The following is a 19,262-nucleotide window of genomic DNA, read 5'->3' as shown; positions in this document are numbered from 1 at the left end:
CATGAGGTTCAGTGCGCGCGCTGCCCCTTTTAAGAGCGGGCACGAGCATGCGCACGCACCCTACGGGACGGCAGAGGTGAGTGGATGCAAGCGCTGGCGTCTCCTGAGGAGGAGACTGGGGCCAGCGCTTGCCGACTCGTGGCTGCGGCTGTCAGGGGGAGGTTGGCACTGACAGCCCGCAGCCACGGACATTACAGGAGGCAGCTGTCCGGCAGAAACCAGCTATTATTCGATGTATGTTTCAAAAATATTCGTCACAAGCTGTAACTAAAGACTGGATCTCCTAAGACGACTGTCTGACCTTTATGGATAATTCTTAGCTTCGTCGGGTATATAAGTGAAAACTCAACGTTTTTGTTATTTTTTTTACCTCCAAAAAGACCCTCTCAGCTTTTGATCTCTTTTACAGTCTGAGAATAACATTATTTTTTTTACTTTATTACGCGAATTTCCCCTTTATGCCACAACTTTTTAAGGATCACATCTCGGTCTATTGAGTATAGACATTTAGTAGAATAAATACTGCAGATTTTTTGCAACGTATTTCATTGCATAAAGTCTGCAGCCTAAGGCCTCATGCACACGAACATATTTTTTTCCTCCCGTAAATACTGGCGTAAATGCAGGTCCCTTGTCACACGTATTTGACCCATATTCCACCAGTATTTACGGACCCGTGCCCGTAAATACGGGTCCGGTGTCACCAGTATTCAACCCGTATTTACGGACCCGTTTTCTCTGCACTAATCGGCAGCCCCTTCTCTCTATCAGGGCTGGAAAGAGAGAAGGGGCAGCCCTTTTGGGCAGAGTTTCCGCAGCGATTGAAAGTAAAAGAAGTTGATACGTACCGTTGTCTTGGTGACGCGTCCCTCTTTTGACATCCAGTTCGTCCTCCCTGGATGACGCGGCAGTCCATGTGACCGCTGCAGCCTGTGATTGGCCTGTGATTGGCTGCAGCAGTCACATGGGATGAAACGTCATCCCGGGAGGCAGGACTGGAGGAAGAAACAGGGTAAGTTAACTTTTAATACTATTAACTCCTGTAGTCACTGTCCCGGGTGCTGAAAGAGTTACTGCCGATCAGTTAACTCTTTCAGCACCCTGGACAGTGACTATCCCCTGATGTCGCCTAGCAACGCTCCCGTAATTGCGGGTGCACACACGTAGCCAGACGTAATTACGGGAGCCTCATAGACTTTTATGGGCCTGCACGTGCCGTTATTACGGCCTGAAATTGGACATGTTCCATATTTTTCAACGGCACGGGCAGCTTCCTGTAAGCAAACGGGAAGGTACCCGTGGCCAATAGAAGTCCATGTGCATGAGGCCTAATGCAGTAGCAGTAGAGTGAATGAGATTTGAACAATCAGATTTATTTAATCCGCAGCATTATGCTGTGAAATTGCTGTTTTTTTCATGCAAGTTTTCCCCATTTAATTCAATGCGGAGGTAAAACTTGCGACAAATCTCAAATGTTGCGTTTTTTTGCGACAGAATAACTGAAACAAAAGAAAAGCTTAAACTTACCCGTTTTATATACTTCTCCATCCAGGCCGGCCTCCTCGGATGACGTTTCATGACGCCAATCACAGGCTGCAGCAGTCACATGAGATGAAACGTCATCCCAGGAGGCCGGGCTGCTGGACAATACAGGGACACGTCGCCATGACTACTTTTAGACCCTTAACTTAGTGGTCCCATTATTAAATATCATATACATTGTAAAGATCATAAAAAAAATAATGTTTTCCATTTACTGTTAAAAAAAAAATATGATCCAGTGGAGAGTTATGAAATTTACCTTACATATTTATGGCGCCTCCGGGTGTTCAAAGTGTATAGCAATGTGCACATCCACCTACTGAGCTCAATTCTGGTGGACATGCACTCTCCCCACAACCTTGTCTCTGCATTGTAATCTTCTGATACCTGCAGATCAGCCAATAGAAATAGCTTTCATTACTGCTTGTCAGGAAAGGAGCGGAGCCTCTGCAGTTCCATGTCGGTATAGCTTTGGAGAAACCTTCTGCTGGGAAAATAAAGCACTATTGTCAGCTGCCAGAGTAGAAAGGAGAATAATTTTGCTCAGAGCCTCTCCCCCAGGAGCACAGATTAGCTGCAGCACCAAGGGGCAGGACAAAGATCCGAAGTCCACAAACAAGTCCACCTCTGAATGGGTCAACAGAAACAAAATTAAGGATTTGGGGTGGCCGAGTCAAAGCCCTGACTTGAATCCCATTGAGATGCTGTGGCAAATCCATAAATTGGCACTTCATGCTCGAAAACCCTCCAATGTAACCAAATAAAAACAATTCTGCAAAGACGAGCGGGCCAAAATTCCTCCACAGAGATGTAAAAGACTCATCGCAAGTTATCGCAAGCATTTGATTGCAGTTGTTACCACCAAGGCTGGCGCAACCAGTTGTTCGCTTTAGGGGGGCAATTACTTGATCGCATGGGCAAAATAGGTTTTGAATTATTCTCATTAAATGGAATGGAATTAAAATAGGTTGGATGATCTGAAACATTTAAATGGGACAAATTATCAAAAAAATTAGAATTCAAGTAAGGGGCAAATATTTTTTCAACGCACTGTATAATGTTAGTGCAAAATGTTTGGTGTAGGCACCACTAAAGGAGCGCACCTACTAGTAGTCTCTATAGGCCTGGCTTGGAAATACCTGTAGGTTAAACTACACCCTGGATTTGGGAGGCCGTTGTGTGACCGATTCTAAAAAAGAGACGCAGTAAAACTCTCCTGAGGTGGTTAGTTAGAAAGAAGGGGATGTGAGGGCCACAAGGGACCTGTGCTCACCAGATGTGGAAGAAAGAAGGCAACTCGGAGGAGCTCAGCGGAACGATGCTGCTGCTACAGTCGCTGTTGTATTCTGGAACCAGCCAGTGGGAGTAACATCTAATGGATAAGGGAACTCCTGGTGGAGTCTACGTAGAAGGGGTTGTTGGTCACAGATGTGAGCAGTTCACTGGTTGTAGCTGCTTTCTGCAGATGTCCGTAGTTCAGAGGGTGATGACACCTTCCTGTGTACAGTCATCAATATACCAGGTGGCCGGTTGGAATCCAGGAGGCCGTCATATGGAGATACATCTGTAAAGACCTGTGCCAGGCAAAATGGCTTGAGTGGATGTCACCAAATGCTAGTGGCAAACTCACAGATACCTGCTGGGGCCCTGTATCTAAGCCTACCATGTTGTAGACTTAGATACAGGGCCCAGCAGATAGTATCACACATGGTGTGAGACTGTCTTTTTGGGCCATGTATCTAAGCCTACCGTGTGTGATACTGTCTGCTTGGGCCCTGTATATAAGCCTATCATGTGTGATACTGTCAGTTGGGCCTGCTATCCAAGCCTATCATGTGTGATACTGTCCTCTGTATCTAAGCCTATTATGTGTAAAATTGTTTGTTTGGCCCTGTATCTAAGCCTATCATGTGTAATACTGTTAGCTGGGACCTGTATCTAAGCCTATCATGTGTGATATTGTCTTCTGAGCCGCTGTATCCAATCTTATCATGTGTGATATTGTCTGCTGAGCCGCTGTATCCAATCTTATCATGTGTGATACTGTCTGCTGTTCCCTTTATCTCAGCCTATCATGTGTAATTCTGTCCTCTGTATCTAAGCCTATTATGTGTAATACTGTTAGCTGGGACCTGTATCTAAGCCTATCATGTGTGATACTGTCTGCTGAGCCGCTGTATCCAATCTTATCACGTGTGATACTGTCTGCTGGGCCCTGTATATAACCCTATCCAGTGGCATAGCTATAGGGGTCATAGTCCTATAGATATGCTGTCTCATATACATTTTCTGGGGGGTAAAACATGTCTTGGGGCTTGTGCCCCTGATGTTCTAGGACCTTAGCAGCTCCACCGGCTGATAGTGCTGCATCGATGGGTCCCTTAGGAGACCCAGGATACAGCTGAAAGCTTTTGGCCATCGGCCATGAAGTGAAGTTGTGTTGGGCCCAAAAATAACTTTTACAGCGCGGCCCGTGAGCCTCCAGCTACGCCCCTGGCAGCCGGTGTATTCCTGCAGGCACCTCATCTCCCGGCTATTGAATATTTGTTGGGGCAGTTGATGAGGAAACTGCTGCAGACTTGGTTCATCAGTGCAGGTTGTGTGCCGGCGGCTTGGTTAGAAAGGATTGTTCTTCCATTCCTTCAGATCTCCTGGCCTCAGATTGAGGGTGTCGGTTATAGTTCTTAGGCCTCATTTACACGAGCGGAATATACGCGCGTGCGACGCACGTGATTTTCACGCGTGTCGTACGCACCTATATTACTCTATGGGGCAGTGCAGACGATGCGTGAATTTTGCGCAGCGTGAGTGCGTTGCGTAAAACTCACAACATGTTCTATAATCGTGCGTTTTTCGCGCATCACGCACCCATTGAAGTCAATGGGTGCATGAAAACCACGAAGGTCGCACGGAAGCACTTCCGTGCGAACTGCGTGATTCGCGCAAGAGCTGTCAAAAGGATGAATGTAAACAGAAAAGCACCACGTGCTTTTCTGTTTACAAACATCCAAAAGGAGTGTCTTAGAGATGAGCGAACCGAACTTCACCGGGTTCGGCCGAACTCGTTTTGGCCGAACCTGGCAAAAAATGTTGCGGGACGCGACGTCAGGAGACAGTCACTGTCCAGGGTGCTGAAATAGTTAAACTGTTGCAGCACCCTGCACAGTGACTTCCGATCCCAATATACGTGAACGTGTAAAAAAAAAAAAAAAGTTCTGACTTACCGATAAAACTCCCGGCTTCTTCCTCCAGTCTGACCTCCCGGGATGACAATTCAGTCCAAGTGACAGCTGCAGCCAATCACAGGCCAAGCACAGGCTGCAGCCAATTACAGGCTGCAGCGGTCACATGGACTGCCGCGTCATCCAGGGAGGTGGGGCCAGATGTCAAGAGAGGCGCGTCACCAAGGACGCGTCACCAAGGCAACGGCCGGGAAGTTCTCGGTAAGTACGAACCTCTTTTTTTTTTAAACAGGTTACTCGATATGGTGATCGGAATTTACTGTCGAGGGTGCTGAAAGAGTTACTGCCGATCAGTTAACTCTTTCAGCACCCTGGACAGTGACTGACGTCGGCTAGCCTCATCTCTATGATGGCGGCTGCGCGAAAATCACGCAGCCGCGCATCATACACGGATGACACACGGAGCTGTCAAGTGCCTTTTGCGCACGCAAAACGCTGCGTTTTTTACGAGCGCAAAACGCACACGCTCGTGTAAATGAGGCCTAACTCTGTGTGTTTGCCATGTGCTGGCCTGATTGTGTGTGCCAGTCTAGTATTCTGTTTTACAGCCCTGCCGAGGTATCCTCAGTCCGTGTTTGCTTTGTTGTGCGTTTGTCTTGTTAGTTGGTTAGTGTCCTCTTACATGGCCCGACTTGGGTCGTGTAAACGAGCGCTGATCAACGAGATATCTTCACGATCGGCGCTCGTTTGCTCAATTGACAAGTAGCTGTGTATGGGGGCGAGTGCTCGTTATTATGATCACCCGTCCTCATACATTTCTATCATGTCGGCAGCGCGTCTCCCTGATTACACACCAGGATGTGCTGTCGACAACGATAATATTTCATTTCGCATAAACAATACAATCAGCAATGAACGAGCTGATTGGCTCGTTCATCGGCTGATTGTTGCCGTTTACACAGGGCGATGATCAGGGACGTTCTGTGAACGCTCGTTTGCCCGATAATTGGCCCGTGTAAAAGGGCCTGTAGTTTCATCCTGTTTCATTGTTTTCTTTTCGGTTTGCCGGCTTTCCCTGAGTGTTTCATCGGTTTGTATTGTTTTCATTGCCTCTGGTTTCTAGTGTTTTCCTGGGGCTGTGTCTTCGGATTAGGAACTCCATTACAGACAGTCTTTGGGACAGTGGGGGTTAGTGGTGTTGGGGTCAGTGCTTAGGAACAGATCCAGGGATAGCTACAAGGTCAGCTAGTTAGGGTTAGCTTGTTATCATCTACCATCATGTTTGGTTTCCATTATCTGTCTGTTATCATTACCCATCATCCGTTTGATCCCATCATCCACCTGACATCATCTTGTTCCATCCCTGTCTTCAGTCGGTGACTGCCTGTTATCTTATATTGCTGCTGCCTGTCAGTATTGTGATACGAGCTTCATAAATCCCTTACCTTTCACTGTCCGGTTTGTTCACATTTCGGCTCCTCTGTAGTCCTGGAATTGCTATAGGAAAAGTCTAGTCCTGCTATCTTGTGGCCAGCCGGCATCGCTATATTATAACCGACCATAACCGGGCTGCAGGTGAAGGTCCCCCAGATACAGAAGCTGAATAACCCAACGCATGGTATCTTTACCTGACAATTTACTCCGAACATGCAGGGTAAGGCCCTGTTCACACAGTTTTTTTGCAGGCGGAAAAATGCCTCAAAATTGCTTCAGAAATTTTGAGGCAGATTTTGACCTGCTGGCAGAGCTTTTCGCACCGCGGCCAAAAAATGCAGTGAAAAACGTTTTGTCTGCCTCCCATTGTAAATGGGGGGTCAGAGATAGAAACGCCCGAAGAAAAGGCATGTCGCTTCTTTATCCTGCAAGCGGGAAAAAACGCCTCCGCCTCCTATTGAAATCAATGGGAGGCAATTTAGGGCATCTTTTTTTTTTAGCTGTTTCTGCCACGGTTTCCACGTCAAAAACTGCGCCAAAGTACTCCGTGTGAACTAGCCCTAACACTATATCTTTGCAGAACCTCGTATTAATTTACCTAATGGTTTTTCTGGTGATTGTACTCAGTTTAAGTGTTTCTGTAAGAGCAGTAAGTCCTATTGCCTGACAGTATTACAGCTTTCTCCCTTTCACGTGTGTCGGCAAATCACAGTACGAGCAGGTAAGCAATGAAGGGGAAACGAGCGCTGCGGCCCCTTTAAAACAACTGATTGGCAGGGGTGGCGAGAGTCGGACTCACACTGATAAGATATTGATCACATCTCCTGAGGACAGACCATAAATTTCTTATGGCTGGCCTGCCCAATGTGATCGGGGTTACTAGCGATAACATTGAAAGTGGGTCCCTGACTAGTAACCCCGGTATCATAGCTAATGCAGGACACTGACACTCTAGGTCCCTGCTTTAGCTTTTTCTGGTGCACAGGACCTCCCAGATGCGCCAGATTTATTAATACCTATTGATATTTCTTGTGCATCTCCAGGCCCCGTACGCTACAATAGGAACTATAGTTCATTGGCCTCTATTTTGCGGCGCAGGGGAGAAGACAGATCTCTGCTGTAGGTGAGTACGGGTTTTATTTTTCATACTGCTCTTTTTTTTCCCACAGGTTCCACTGGACCATTTGGACTATTTTGGAGATTCATTGGACTACTTCGATGATCTACTTTTTAAAAAAAAAAAAAATTTAAATGGTGAAAAAGAGTTTTTAAAACATTTTCTTATGTCTCTTTGTTTTTTAATACTCTATTACCGCCTTAGTAATGGCCGTTCTGATTGACAGAGTCCATTACTAAGGCGGGGCTTAGTGTTAGCCAGTAAAAAGGCTACCTCGGTTCTCCACATAGGTGCGGGTCCCAGAGGCGGATGTGACATAATTTTGTGAGTTGTGAATACCCCTTTAATGGGCTGTAGACAAGGGTTAAGAACAAAGTGGCTCCTCATTGATTTTGAATGGTCTCGTAAAGAGGACCTGTCACTGGTCATATAAGTTGAACTGGTTTACTGACCTGAATTGTGCTGTCTCCCTGATTCCTGCGCTGTTTTTCTTTTTTTCCTGGACCCCCCCCCCCGTTCCAAAGATATGGCCACTGTTGTGTAGGCTCCCCATAGGCTAACTTGCTGTAGTTAGCCAACCGCTAAAACAGCGCTGGAATCAGGGAGACAATTCTTACCAGCTGATTGTTTCACTTCCAATCCTTTTTAAAAACAGGCGTCTAGAAACATACATTCCACGTGGCATCCATCATAGAAACAGTCAGGGACACTCAAACCCCTTTTGAGTATTCATAATGCGCTGAAAGTCTTTATTGCGCTATGTCCATATTTCATGTTTCACAATACAGTGAATATTCTCTACACAAGTACTTGGATGGAACGTGCAACGATCAGCGAGTAGGGATTCACCTTGTGTATCTCTTCACGTCGAACCGGTAGAGCGCAGTCACATTTTTTTTTTATTGCATGTGACTTTTTGAACATTTTGGACACCGTTTAGTTGCTGCTTCCGGTTTCTAATACTTCTGTTTATTGGACAGATATGTTTTTAATGTCATCTAGGATCAAAAGTATATTGTGTAATAACATCAACAATCTGTAGTTACAGGAGTCATGTGACCTGCGGCAACTGAGAAGTAACAGTGCCCATAGAGTCTTCATCATGGACCAAGTCCGTAATCACAAGAGTGAAAGGATATTAAACCTCACTCTGGAGATCATCTACCTGCTGACCGGAGAGGTGAGGGATTCTGGGAGTTATGTCACATGGCAGCAATCCTTTTATTGATTTTTCTTTTACCCCTTAACGACCAGCGACGGATATATCCTTCACAAGTGGGTGCTAGTTCCTGCATCGTGACGGATATAGATCAGCCGCAGGAGCCCGGCTGTTCTTCACAGCCAGGCTCCAGCGGCAACTGCCAGAATTGGAGAGAACTCCAATTACGGCAATTTAACCCCTTAGGCTTCGTTCACATCTGCGTCGGGACTCTGTTCATGGGTTCTGTCTGAGCTTTCCGTCAGGGGAACCCATGAACGGAATCCAAATTAAAACAAACGGAATTCATAGGCTTCCATTTGTCACCGTTGTGTACAGGTTCCATCATTTTGACGGAATTAATACCTCAGTCGACTACGGTATTGATGCCGTTAAAACGACGGAACCCCTACACAATGGTGACAAACGGAAACCTATGGTTTCCGTTTGGATTCCGTTCATGAGTTCCCCTGACGGAAATATCCGATAGAACCCATGAACGGAGCCCCGATACAGATGTGAACGAAGCCTCAGATGCCGTGGTCAATAGCGTCCGTGGTCAATAGCGACCGTGGCATCTAAGGTGTTTGGCAGACAGAGGGAGCTCCCTCTATCACCCCATCAGCACATCCGTGACGCGATCACGTGGCGCTGATTTGTTACCATGGCAGCCGGTGGCCTGACAAAGGCGCCCAGGTCTGCCATCAGTAACTGCCTATTAGGAAATGCCAGAGGCACGGCCTTATAGATTGTCTGTCAATTTTACACTGATGCTTTGTTAGACTAAATATACCAAAGCATTATAGAAGCGATCAGAAGATCGAATCATAAAGTCACCTAGTGGGACAAAAAGTAAAGGGTTACTTTGATTTAAACAAACAAAAAGAGTATGTAAATTTTTTAATGTTTTTTTAAACATAATTTTTTAAATGCAAGTTTACACCCACAGCATCAATTCCAGCATCCCAGGAGAAAGGAGCTGGACCCAGAGCCCAAACAAGAAGCTTCCTCCTCCATCCCTGATACATGAGAGGAACGATGAGCAGAAGATCCTAGACCTCACCAACATGATCATTCATCGGCTGACTGGAGAGGTGAGGACTACCGGGAATGCTGGGACATTATATAGTGACGCTATGAAGGTGTCGGGATGATGACTGTCTCATTGTGTGTCAGGTTCCTATAAGGTGTCAGGATGTCACCGTCTATTTCTCCATGGAGGAGTGGGAGTATATAGAAGGACACAAGGATCTGTACAAGGACGTCATGATGGAGGACCACCGGCCCCTCACATCACCAGGTAAGAGGGATCTGTACAGGGACGTCATGATGGAGCACCACCGGCCCCTCACATCACCGGGTAAGAGGGATCTGTACAAGGACGTCATGATGGAGGACCTCCAGCCCCTCACATCACCAGGTAAGAGGGATCTGTACAGGGACGTCATGATGGAGGACCACCAGCCCCTCACATCACCGGGTAAGAGGAATCTGTACAAGGACGTCATGATGGAGGACCACCAGACCCCATCACCGGGTAAGAGGGATCTGTACAAGGACGTCATGATGGAGGACCACCAGACCCCATCACCAGGTAAGAGGGATCTGTACAAGGACGTCATGATGGAGGACCACTAGACCCTCACATCACCGGGTAAGAGGAGACTTCCATTATAGGGGTTATGCAGGGTCCAAAAAAATTATTATCCCTGCAGTATGTGAGTACATTCGCTAATATACATTCCGGTCCCCTTCTTTGATGACGATTCTTTGTCACGTGACCGAGCCCGTTGTACTCTATGTAATCGCTGTTCTATTTTTCCTGCTTGTACATGGAGTAAAGCGGGGCCGGTCACATGACGAAGAGTCATATCGTCATCAAAGAAGACTGTGCAACTAGACTTCCGGTCCCCCGACAGCGCTATAAAAATCTATCAAATCTCATAATCCGCGCCACCGGGGACCGGCATGTATATTAGCGAGTGTACTCACATACTGCACAGACTACACCGCTAATAAATTTTGGTCCCCGCATAACCCCTTAAGAAGAGAACGGTTTTGAGGGTCACCCCACCATCTTTTCATCAAATATACACTATGTATTCCGTCATTGTCTACGTGTTTCCTATAGATGGATCCAGTAGGAAATGGCCAGCAGGGAGATGTGCCAGTCCAGTGAACCCCAAGGATAGACCAGAGAAAAATCACAATGTCCGACAGAGTCATCAGGTATATAGCAAATATCTTAGAAACGACATTGTGACCTGTGGAACCTCTACACATATTGAACGTTATTATGTTTGATTTGTAAGTTTAGATTTTTTTTCTTTCTTGATTTATTTCTTTTTTTATGCTGAAGAACTGGTTATTATTAAAGTTGAAGAGGTGGAAGGGCTAGAGGAAGAAGGAGAGACATTTATCTGGGATGATTGGCAGAATACAGAGGAGGACATTCCACAGATACCAGTCTAGGTGACTACTAACCACTAAATACAGAAAAGAGTAACATATTGCCCATGTCTAATCACTGCGTCAGTCTCGTATTCTGCCATCTTCTCTGCCAATGTAAACTAGTGAGGAAAATGCATTTGCCAAATGAGAGGTGGGAAGGAGGAGCCTTCAGTGCACATGCACACGATGCGTATTACGTGCGGAGTTGCCGTGCAGGTTTTCCTGCAGCAAATCCGCAGCATAATACAGTACCGGCGAAGGCAAATCAGGTTTCAACTAATCTCATCTACACTAAGCAGAATTTTTCCTGCACATAAATCGCCCTGCGGTGCGTATTTTATAATCTACAGCATGTCAATTTATCTTGTGTTTCTGCCTCACAATTGTATCTGACAAATTTGGAAAAAAAATGCAGCAAAATGTAAAAACCGACCTAAGAAAGGTGCGGATTTTACCTGCCTGTCTTTACCTACCGTTTTGATTCAGATTTTCCACATCAAATTGTGCAATAGCCTAGATGACTAGGCTATTGCTTCCGGCAAAACTACGGGTCTGATGCACAACAGAGAAAATCGGAAACCATGGGCACCGGATCCGTCACCATTGAAATCAATGGCGATGGAAACGGAAACCTCTGCTTTCCGTTTGTGTCTGTTCAGGGTCCCGTTCTGACGGAAACCTCCGACGGAACGTCAGAATGGGACCCCAACGCAGATGTGAACGAGGCTTTAGCCTTGATCCTTTCAATAATAGTGATTTATAAATATTTGCTTGTTATTGTAAGATGTTTCTGTAGTAAACTTTAATGTTTAAAGATTTTATTTTTCTCATGCAGATGGATCCATGATCAAGAATAGACTGGAGAAATGTCTCATGTTGTCTTCTGATTGTAACATAGACAATGACAAGCCCGCACACAATTCTCCAGGACATTACCCCATTTCTCACAATATAACAGACTCCCATAATGGTAGAATAGCCCATGGAAGTGGTAACAAGTATCAGTGCTCTGAATGCGGGAAATGTTTTACCCAAAACGGGTCTCTTAACGTCCATAAAATAATCCACACAGGGGAGAAACCCTTCTCTTGTTCAGAATGCGGAAAATTGTTTATGCGTAAATCTGACCTGGTTAGACATTACCGAGTTCACACTGGAGAAAAGCCCTTTGTATGTTCATTGTGTGGGAAGTGTTTCAGTCAAAAGTCAAAGCTTGTAAGTCATCAACGTACCCACACGGGCGAAATCCTCTTCCCATGTCCCGAGTGTGGAAGATGTTTTACAAATCGAGCTATACTTGCAACACATCTGAAATTTCACTCAGGAGAGAACCCATTTCAGTGTTCCGATTGTGGGACGTGTTTTCAGTACAAATTGTATGTTGTTAAACATCAAATAACTCACACCAAGACAAAACCCTTTTCTTGTTCGGAGTGTGGAAAATATTTGACCAACAAGGGCGCCCTCATCTATCACTTGAGGACACACACAGGGGAGAAACCTTTCTCCTGTTCTGAATGTGGGCGATGTTTTACAAGTAAAGGACACCTTGTCACTCATAAGCGGACCCACACAGGGGAGAAGCCATTTTCATGTGCAAAATGTGGGAAACGTTTTGCCCGTAAGGCAGACATGGCGATACATCAAATCATGCACTCAATCGAGGAGCCGTTTTCATGCTCCAACTGATGAGGAATATTACAGAAATGTCAATCAGAAAATGACTCCTAAGGCATCAATTCTATTTTTGGAACCTGTAATGCTTAAAAAAAAACTAAATAAAACTCATCTTAATTTATTACACACATGTGGATGTGAATCCATTTTTATCTTGCAACTAATAGTGTATTTCTTCTCCAGTTTTTCTTCTCCAAATTTAAAGAGGACCCGTCACTTGGTCATATAAGTTGAACCAGTCTACTGACCTGATTAGCGCCTTCTCCCTGATTCCAGCGCTGTTTTTCTCTTTTTCCTGGACCCCCTCATTCCAGAGATATGGCCACTGTTGTGTTGGCTCCCTATATGCTGTAGTTAGCCAACAAGGCGTGAACTACCCTCAAGCTGCCTCGCGCTGGTTGGTCAGTATCAGAGGCAGGGAAGCTAGCCCCACCCCCTTGGCTAACTACAGCAAATTAGCATATAGGGAGCCAACACAACAGTGGGTCATATCTCTATATCAGGGGGGTCCAGGAAAAAAAGAAAAAACAGTGCTGGAATCAGGGAGACAGCGCTATTCAGGTCAGTAGACCAGTTCAAGTTATATTATCTAGTCACAGGTCCTCTTTAAAGCATCAGTGTGTTAGTATTACAGACCATTTTTGAAAAAAATCTTTTCTATCTTTATGGTCACTGATAGGGTCCTGATCCACGATCATAATTTAGTCATTCAGAAACACCAAACTCGGTAAGTTGCAAAGTGAATACTTCCTTCACCTAGATAGGAGCTTTGTTTTTCTCCAGTTTGTGAAGAAGCTGCGTGACAATGCCCAAAGGAGTGCAAAAGTGGCTGCCCATAGTAGTTTTTAGTCCTTTGGAAAAACTTCTTTGCATTGGTAAATAGAGGTCTGCACACATTCGGTAAGATTTATGAAAAGTAGCAGGGCTGTAAAACAGAATACTAGACTGGCACACACAATCAGGCCAGCACATGGCAAACACACAGAGTAAGAACTATAACCGACCCCTCAATCTGAGGCCAGGAGATCTGAAGGAATGGAAGAACAATCCTTTCTAACCAAGCCGCCGGCACACAACCTGCACTGATGAACCAAGTCTGCAGCAGTTTCCTCATCAACTGCCCCAACAAATATTCAATAGCCGGGAGATGAGGTGCCTGCAGGAATACACCGGCTGCCAGGGGCGTAGCTGGAGGCTCACGGGCCGCGCTGTAAAAGTTATTTTTGGGCCAAACACAACTTCACTTCATGGCCGATGGCCCAAAGCTTTCAGCTGTATCCTGGGTCTCCTAAGTGACCCATCGATGCAGCACTATCAGCCGGTGTAGCTGCTAAGGTCCTAGAACATCAGGGGCACAAGCCCCAAGACATGTTTTACCCCCCAGAAAATGTATATGAGACAGCATATCTATAGGACTATGACCCCTATAGCTATGCCACTGGATAGGGTTATATACAGGGCCCAGCAGACAGTATCACACGTGATAGGTTGAGATAAAGGGAACAGCAGACAGTATCACACATGATAAGATTGGATACAGCGGCTCAGAAGGCAATATCACACATGATAGGCTTAGATACAGGTCCCAGCTAACAGTATTACACATAATAGGCTTAGATACAGAGGACAGTATTACACATGATAGGCTGAGATAAAGGGAACAGCAGACAGTATCACACATGATAAGATTGGATACAGCGGCTCAGCAGACAGTATCACACATGATAGGCTTAGATACAGAGGACAGTATCACACATGATAGGCTTGGATATCAGGCCCAACTGACAGTATCACACATGATATGCTTATATACAGTACATGGCCCAGAGTTTTTTGCAGGAGGAAAATTCCTCCTGCATTAACTGCTCCAGACGTTTTTTGCACAGTGGTTTGACAAAAACTCGTCAAGGTGTTTTTTTACCCTTTCTGACTGATTGAAAGATGGGTCGTGTCGCTTCTTTTTACCGCAACATTTTTTTTTACTTGCGGTAAAAAAACTTGTCCAACTCCCATTCCCATTGAAATTCAATGGGAGGCATTTTCGGGAGTTTTTTGACGAGTTTTGTGGAGCGGTTTCCGCGCCAAAAAACTCTGTGTGAACAGGGCCTTAGACACAGGGCCCCAGCAGGTATCTGTGAGTTTGCCACTAGCATTTGGTGACATCCACTCAAGCCATTTTGCCTGGCACAGGTCTTTACAGATGTATCTCCATATGACGGCCTCCTGGATTCCAACCGGCCACCTGGTATATTGATGACTGTACACAGGAAGGTGTCATCACCCTCTGAACTACGGACATCTGCAGAAAGCGGCTACAACCAGTGAACTGCTCACATCTGTGACCAACAACCCCTTCTACGTAGACTCCACCAGGAGTTCCCTTATCCATTAGATGTTACTCCCACTGGCTGGTTCCAGAATACAACAGCGACTGTAGCAGCAGCATCGTTCCGCTGAGCTCCTCCGAGTTGCCTTCTTTCTTCCACATCTGGTGAGCACAGGTCCCTTGTGGCCCTCACATCCCCTTCTTTCTAACTAACCACCTCAGGAGAGTTTTACTGCGTCTCTTTTTTAGAATCGGTCACACAACGGCCTCCCAAAACCAGAGTGTAGTTTAACCTACAGGTATTTCCAAGCCAGTCCTATAGAGACTACTAGTAGGTGCGCTCCTTTAGTAGTGCTTACACCGAACATTTTGCACTAACATTATACAGTACGTTGAAAAAATATTTGCCCCTTACTTGAATTCTAACATTTTTGCTAATTTGTCCCATTTAAATGTTTCAGATCATCCAACCTATTTTAATTCCATTCCATTTAATGAGAATAATTCAAAACCTATTTTGCCCATGCGATCAAGTAATTGCCCCCCTAAAGCGAACAACTGGTTGCGCCAGCCTTGGTGGTAACAACTGCAATTAAACGTTTGCGATAACTTGCGATGAGTCTTTTACATCTCTGTGGAGGAATTTTGGCCCGCTCGTCTTTGCAGAATTGTTTTTATTTGGTTACATTGGAGGGTTTTCGAGCATGAAGTGCCAATTTAAGGATTTGCTACAGCATCTCAATGGGATTAAAGTCAGGACTTTGACTCGGCCACCCCAAATCCTTAATTTTGTTTCTGTTGACCCATTCAGAGGTGGACTTGTTTGTGGACTTCGGATCTTTGTCCTGCCCCTTGGTGCTGCAGCTAATCTGTGCTCCTGGGGGAGAGGCTCTGAGCAAAATTATTCTCCTTCCTACTCTGGCATCTGACAACAGTGCTTTATTTTCCCAGCAGAAGGAGTCTCCAAAGCTATACCGACATGGAACTGCAGAGGCTCCGCTCCTTTCCTGACAAGCAGGAATGAAAGCTATTTCTATTGGCTGATCTGCAGGTATCAGAAGATTACAATGCAGAGACAAGGTTGTGGGGAGAGTGCATGTCCACCAGCATTGAGCTCAGTAGGTGGACGTGCACGTTGCTATACACTTTGAACACCCGGAGGCGCCATACTATGTAATGTAAATTTCATAACTCTCCACTGGATCATTTTTTTTTTAACAGTAAATGGAAAACATATTTTTTTTAATGATCTTTACAATGTATATGATATTTAATAATGGGACAACTACGTTAAGGGCCTAAACCTATGGCTGGAGGAACAGTTGAGGAGGGAAAGCTTTGCTGCCTTGAACTTCATTGATGTAGCTCACAGAGTTCTTGCAAGGCCCTTACCACCAGCAGACTGTGACCACTAATCTTTAAGGCTATGTTCACACAGGGCGGATACGCTGCGTAAAAGTACACAGTGTATCTGTCCTGGAACTCGCATGGAATTGCGGACGAAAAAACGCACCAGATTGTGGTGCAGTTTTTCGTGCGGAATGACTGTTGCGCAAAAGAGCATGTTAAAAAAAAAAGCAACTTATAATTATCCCTGGTCTCCGTAGTCATGGAGACGGGTCCCTCTATTGCCCAGCAGCCCCGCCTCCTGGGATGACGTTTCATCTCATGTCATGTGACTGCTGCAGCCTGTGATTGGCGGCAGCCATTCACATAGGATGAAACGTCATCCGAGGAGGCCGGCCTGGATGGAGAAGTATATAAAACGGATAAGTTTAAGCTTTACTTCTGTTTCAGCTATTCCGCCGCAAAAAACGCAACATTTGAGATTTGTCGTGAGTTTTACCTCCGCATTGAATTCAATGGGGAAAACCCGCAAGAAAAAAACAGCAATTTCACTGCATAATGCTGCGGATTAAATAAATCTGATTGTTCAAATCTCATTCCCTCTACTGCTATTGCATTAGGCCTCATGCACACGAACGTAAAAACGCCCGTAATTACGGCCAATAGACTTCTATTGGCCACGGGTACCGTCCCGTTTGCTTACAGGAAGGTGCCCGTGCCGTTGAAAACATGTCCTATTTCAGACCGTAATAACGGCACAGGCAGGCCCATAGAAGTCTATGGGGCTCCTGTAATTACGGGTGGCTACGTCTGTGCACATGTAATTACGGGAGCGTTGCTAGGCGACGTCAGGGGATAGTCACTGTCCAGGGTGCTGAAAGAGTTAACTGATCGGCAGTAACTCTTTCAGCACCCGGGACAGTGACTACCGGAGTTAATAGTATTAAAAGTTAACTTACCCAGAACTCCCTGCTTCTTCCTCCAGTCCGGCCTCCCGGGATGATGTTTCATCCCATGTGACTGCTGCAGCCAATCACAGGCCAATCACAGGCTGCAGCGGTCACATGGACTGCCGCGTCATCCAGGGAGGTCGGACTGGATGTCAAAAGAGGGACGCGTCACCAAGACAACGGTACGTATCAACTTCTTTTACTTTCAATCGCTGCGGAAACTCTACCCGAAAGGGCTGCTCCTTCTCTCTTTCCAACCCTGATAGAGAGAAGGGGCTGCCGATTAGTGCAGAGAAAACGGGTCTGTAAATACGGGTGGAATATGGTTCGAATACGTGTGACAAAGGACCCGTATTTATGCCAGTATTGACGGGAGGAAAAAAATACGTTTGTGTGCATGAGGCCTTAGGCTGCAGGTTTTACGCAATGAAAAACAGCTACGTCGACAGAAAAATAAAAATGTTATGGCTCTTGGAATGCAACGATGGAAGAAAAAAAAACAATGCTTGGTCCTTAAAGGGGTTGTCCGGGCACGGGGCGGTTTTTAATACGGAGGACCTGTCCACAGGATAGGTCCTCAGGATAGGCATGGACATCCGGTGTTTGGAATTAGCCGGAGCCGCTGATCGGTGCCGGAGCCGCTGATCGGTGCCGGGTCTTTATTTATAAAATCTGTTTCCATCTAAGGACGGTGATTTATCAATTTCCCGTTTAGAGAACATAATCATTCTTTACATCAATGTTCTCCCACAATTGAACATGTCATTTTTGTCTCACTTTTGTGGGATTTTTGATGTATATTAAGACTTGTTTTCTGTGCAAAACATTTTCTACAATCTGAGCAGAAAAACGGCTTCTCTCCAGTGTGCGTCCTTTGATGGATGGTCAGATACGTCTTCAATGAAAAACATGGGGGGCGTGGCCGAATGCCGAGGTGAGAGGTCGCATAACTCGGAGCTCCGCACCTAACCTTCCTTAAACCGGCTCACACAGCATCTCCACCGCAGAAAACAAGGAGATAAATCACAGGAACCAACAGACTAGTATCTTAGAATACTAGAATGGGGAAAGGCAGACCGAAAACACCGGGCCCGGCAACGCTTACCTCTTACTATCCGCCGGCGGGAACTTCACAAAATGGCGCCGGACGCTCCGGCAATGAGGAAATGAAGGAGTGTGCTGCTCCCACACTGACCCTCCACGGCACAGACACATCTCCCAGCCCCGAGTGCTCCTCGGACAGTCCACCTCTGCTGCATAAAACAGACAACAGGTCAGTGTTATCTTCATCTACAATACCTAAACTATGTGACCTGCCTGTTCTTACTCCCCATGAGGGATCAGTTATTAGTCTGGAGAGCATGAGGGGGTTAATGTCTGAACTACGCAGCTCTTTACAAAAAGACTTCCACACTGCTCTTACCTCTTTGTCCAAAGATATTAAAGACATAGGGGACAGAACATCACATCTTGAAAGTAAAATGGATGACTTCACTTCTGCATACAACACTTTGGTAGATGCGCAGAATGATACAGATGAAGACATAATGGCGGTTAAACTTAAAGGAATAGTGTCATCACAAATAATTTTTTTATATGTTAAAGATGTTAGTGCTTTAATAAAAACGTTTATATTCATTTGTGTGTTTGTGTTTTACTGTTTCTTATTTTTACACTTTTTCTTCCCTATGGGGGCTGCCATTTTTTGTTCCATTTCTGTGTGTGTCGATTAACGACACACACAGACATGGAGTACGGCAGCCACAGTCCCATAGGGACTGTGAACGGCTCCCGTCCCATTCACGTCCGTGTACGGCGTCTGTGTGGGAACTGCGCATGCGCCGCTCCCACACAGTCCTATTCGAAATTGGCGCCGTCCGGCGCCATTTTCCTGTGGACCGGAAGTCGCGGCCGGACAGTAATATTACTACTTCCGGTCGCGGCTTCCGGACTTGTGCACATGGAACAGCGGCAGCAAAGGGAGCGGACGGGCCGGAGGGAGCCGCGGCGGCAGGAGCAGGTAAGAGATTTCAATGTA

The 19,262-nt window shown here is 45.8% G+C and overlaps 1 protein-coding gene across 1 annotated transcript; it reads left to right on the top strand.

Moving 5' to 3' along the window:
- Positions 1-10,835: 10,835 nt before the first annotated feature.
- On the top strand, positions 10,836-12,727 carry LOC142663741 (uncharacterized). Its single transcript, XM_075842563.1, has 2 exons — positions 10,836-10,945; positions 11,760-12,727. The coding sequence occupies exon 2, from the start codon at positions 11,768-11,770 to the stop codon at positions 12,611-12,613; it is 846 nt and encodes a 281-aa protein (XP_075698678.1). The 5' UTR covers positions 10,836-10,945; positions 11,760-11,767; the 3' UTR covers positions 12,614-12,727.
- Positions 12,728-19,262: the final 6,535 nt, after the last annotated feature.

Source organism: Rhinoderma darwinii, chromosome 11 (assembly GCF_050947455.1).
Source record: "Rhinoderma darwinii isolate aRhiDar2 chromosome 11, aRhiDar2.hap1, whole genome shotgun sequence".
Classification (NCBI taxonomy): Eukaryota; Metazoa; Chordata; class Amphibia; order Anura; family Rhinodermatidae; genus Rhinoderma; species Rhinoderma darwinii.
This window is presented reverse-complemented; position numbering and strand designations above follow the sequence as displayed.

Excerpts from the sequence above, each read along its gene's own strand:
- LOC142663741 (XM_075842563.1), top strand. The coding sequence starts at position 11,768 with ATGATCAAGAATAGACTGGAGAAATGTCTCATGTTGTCTTCTGATTGT.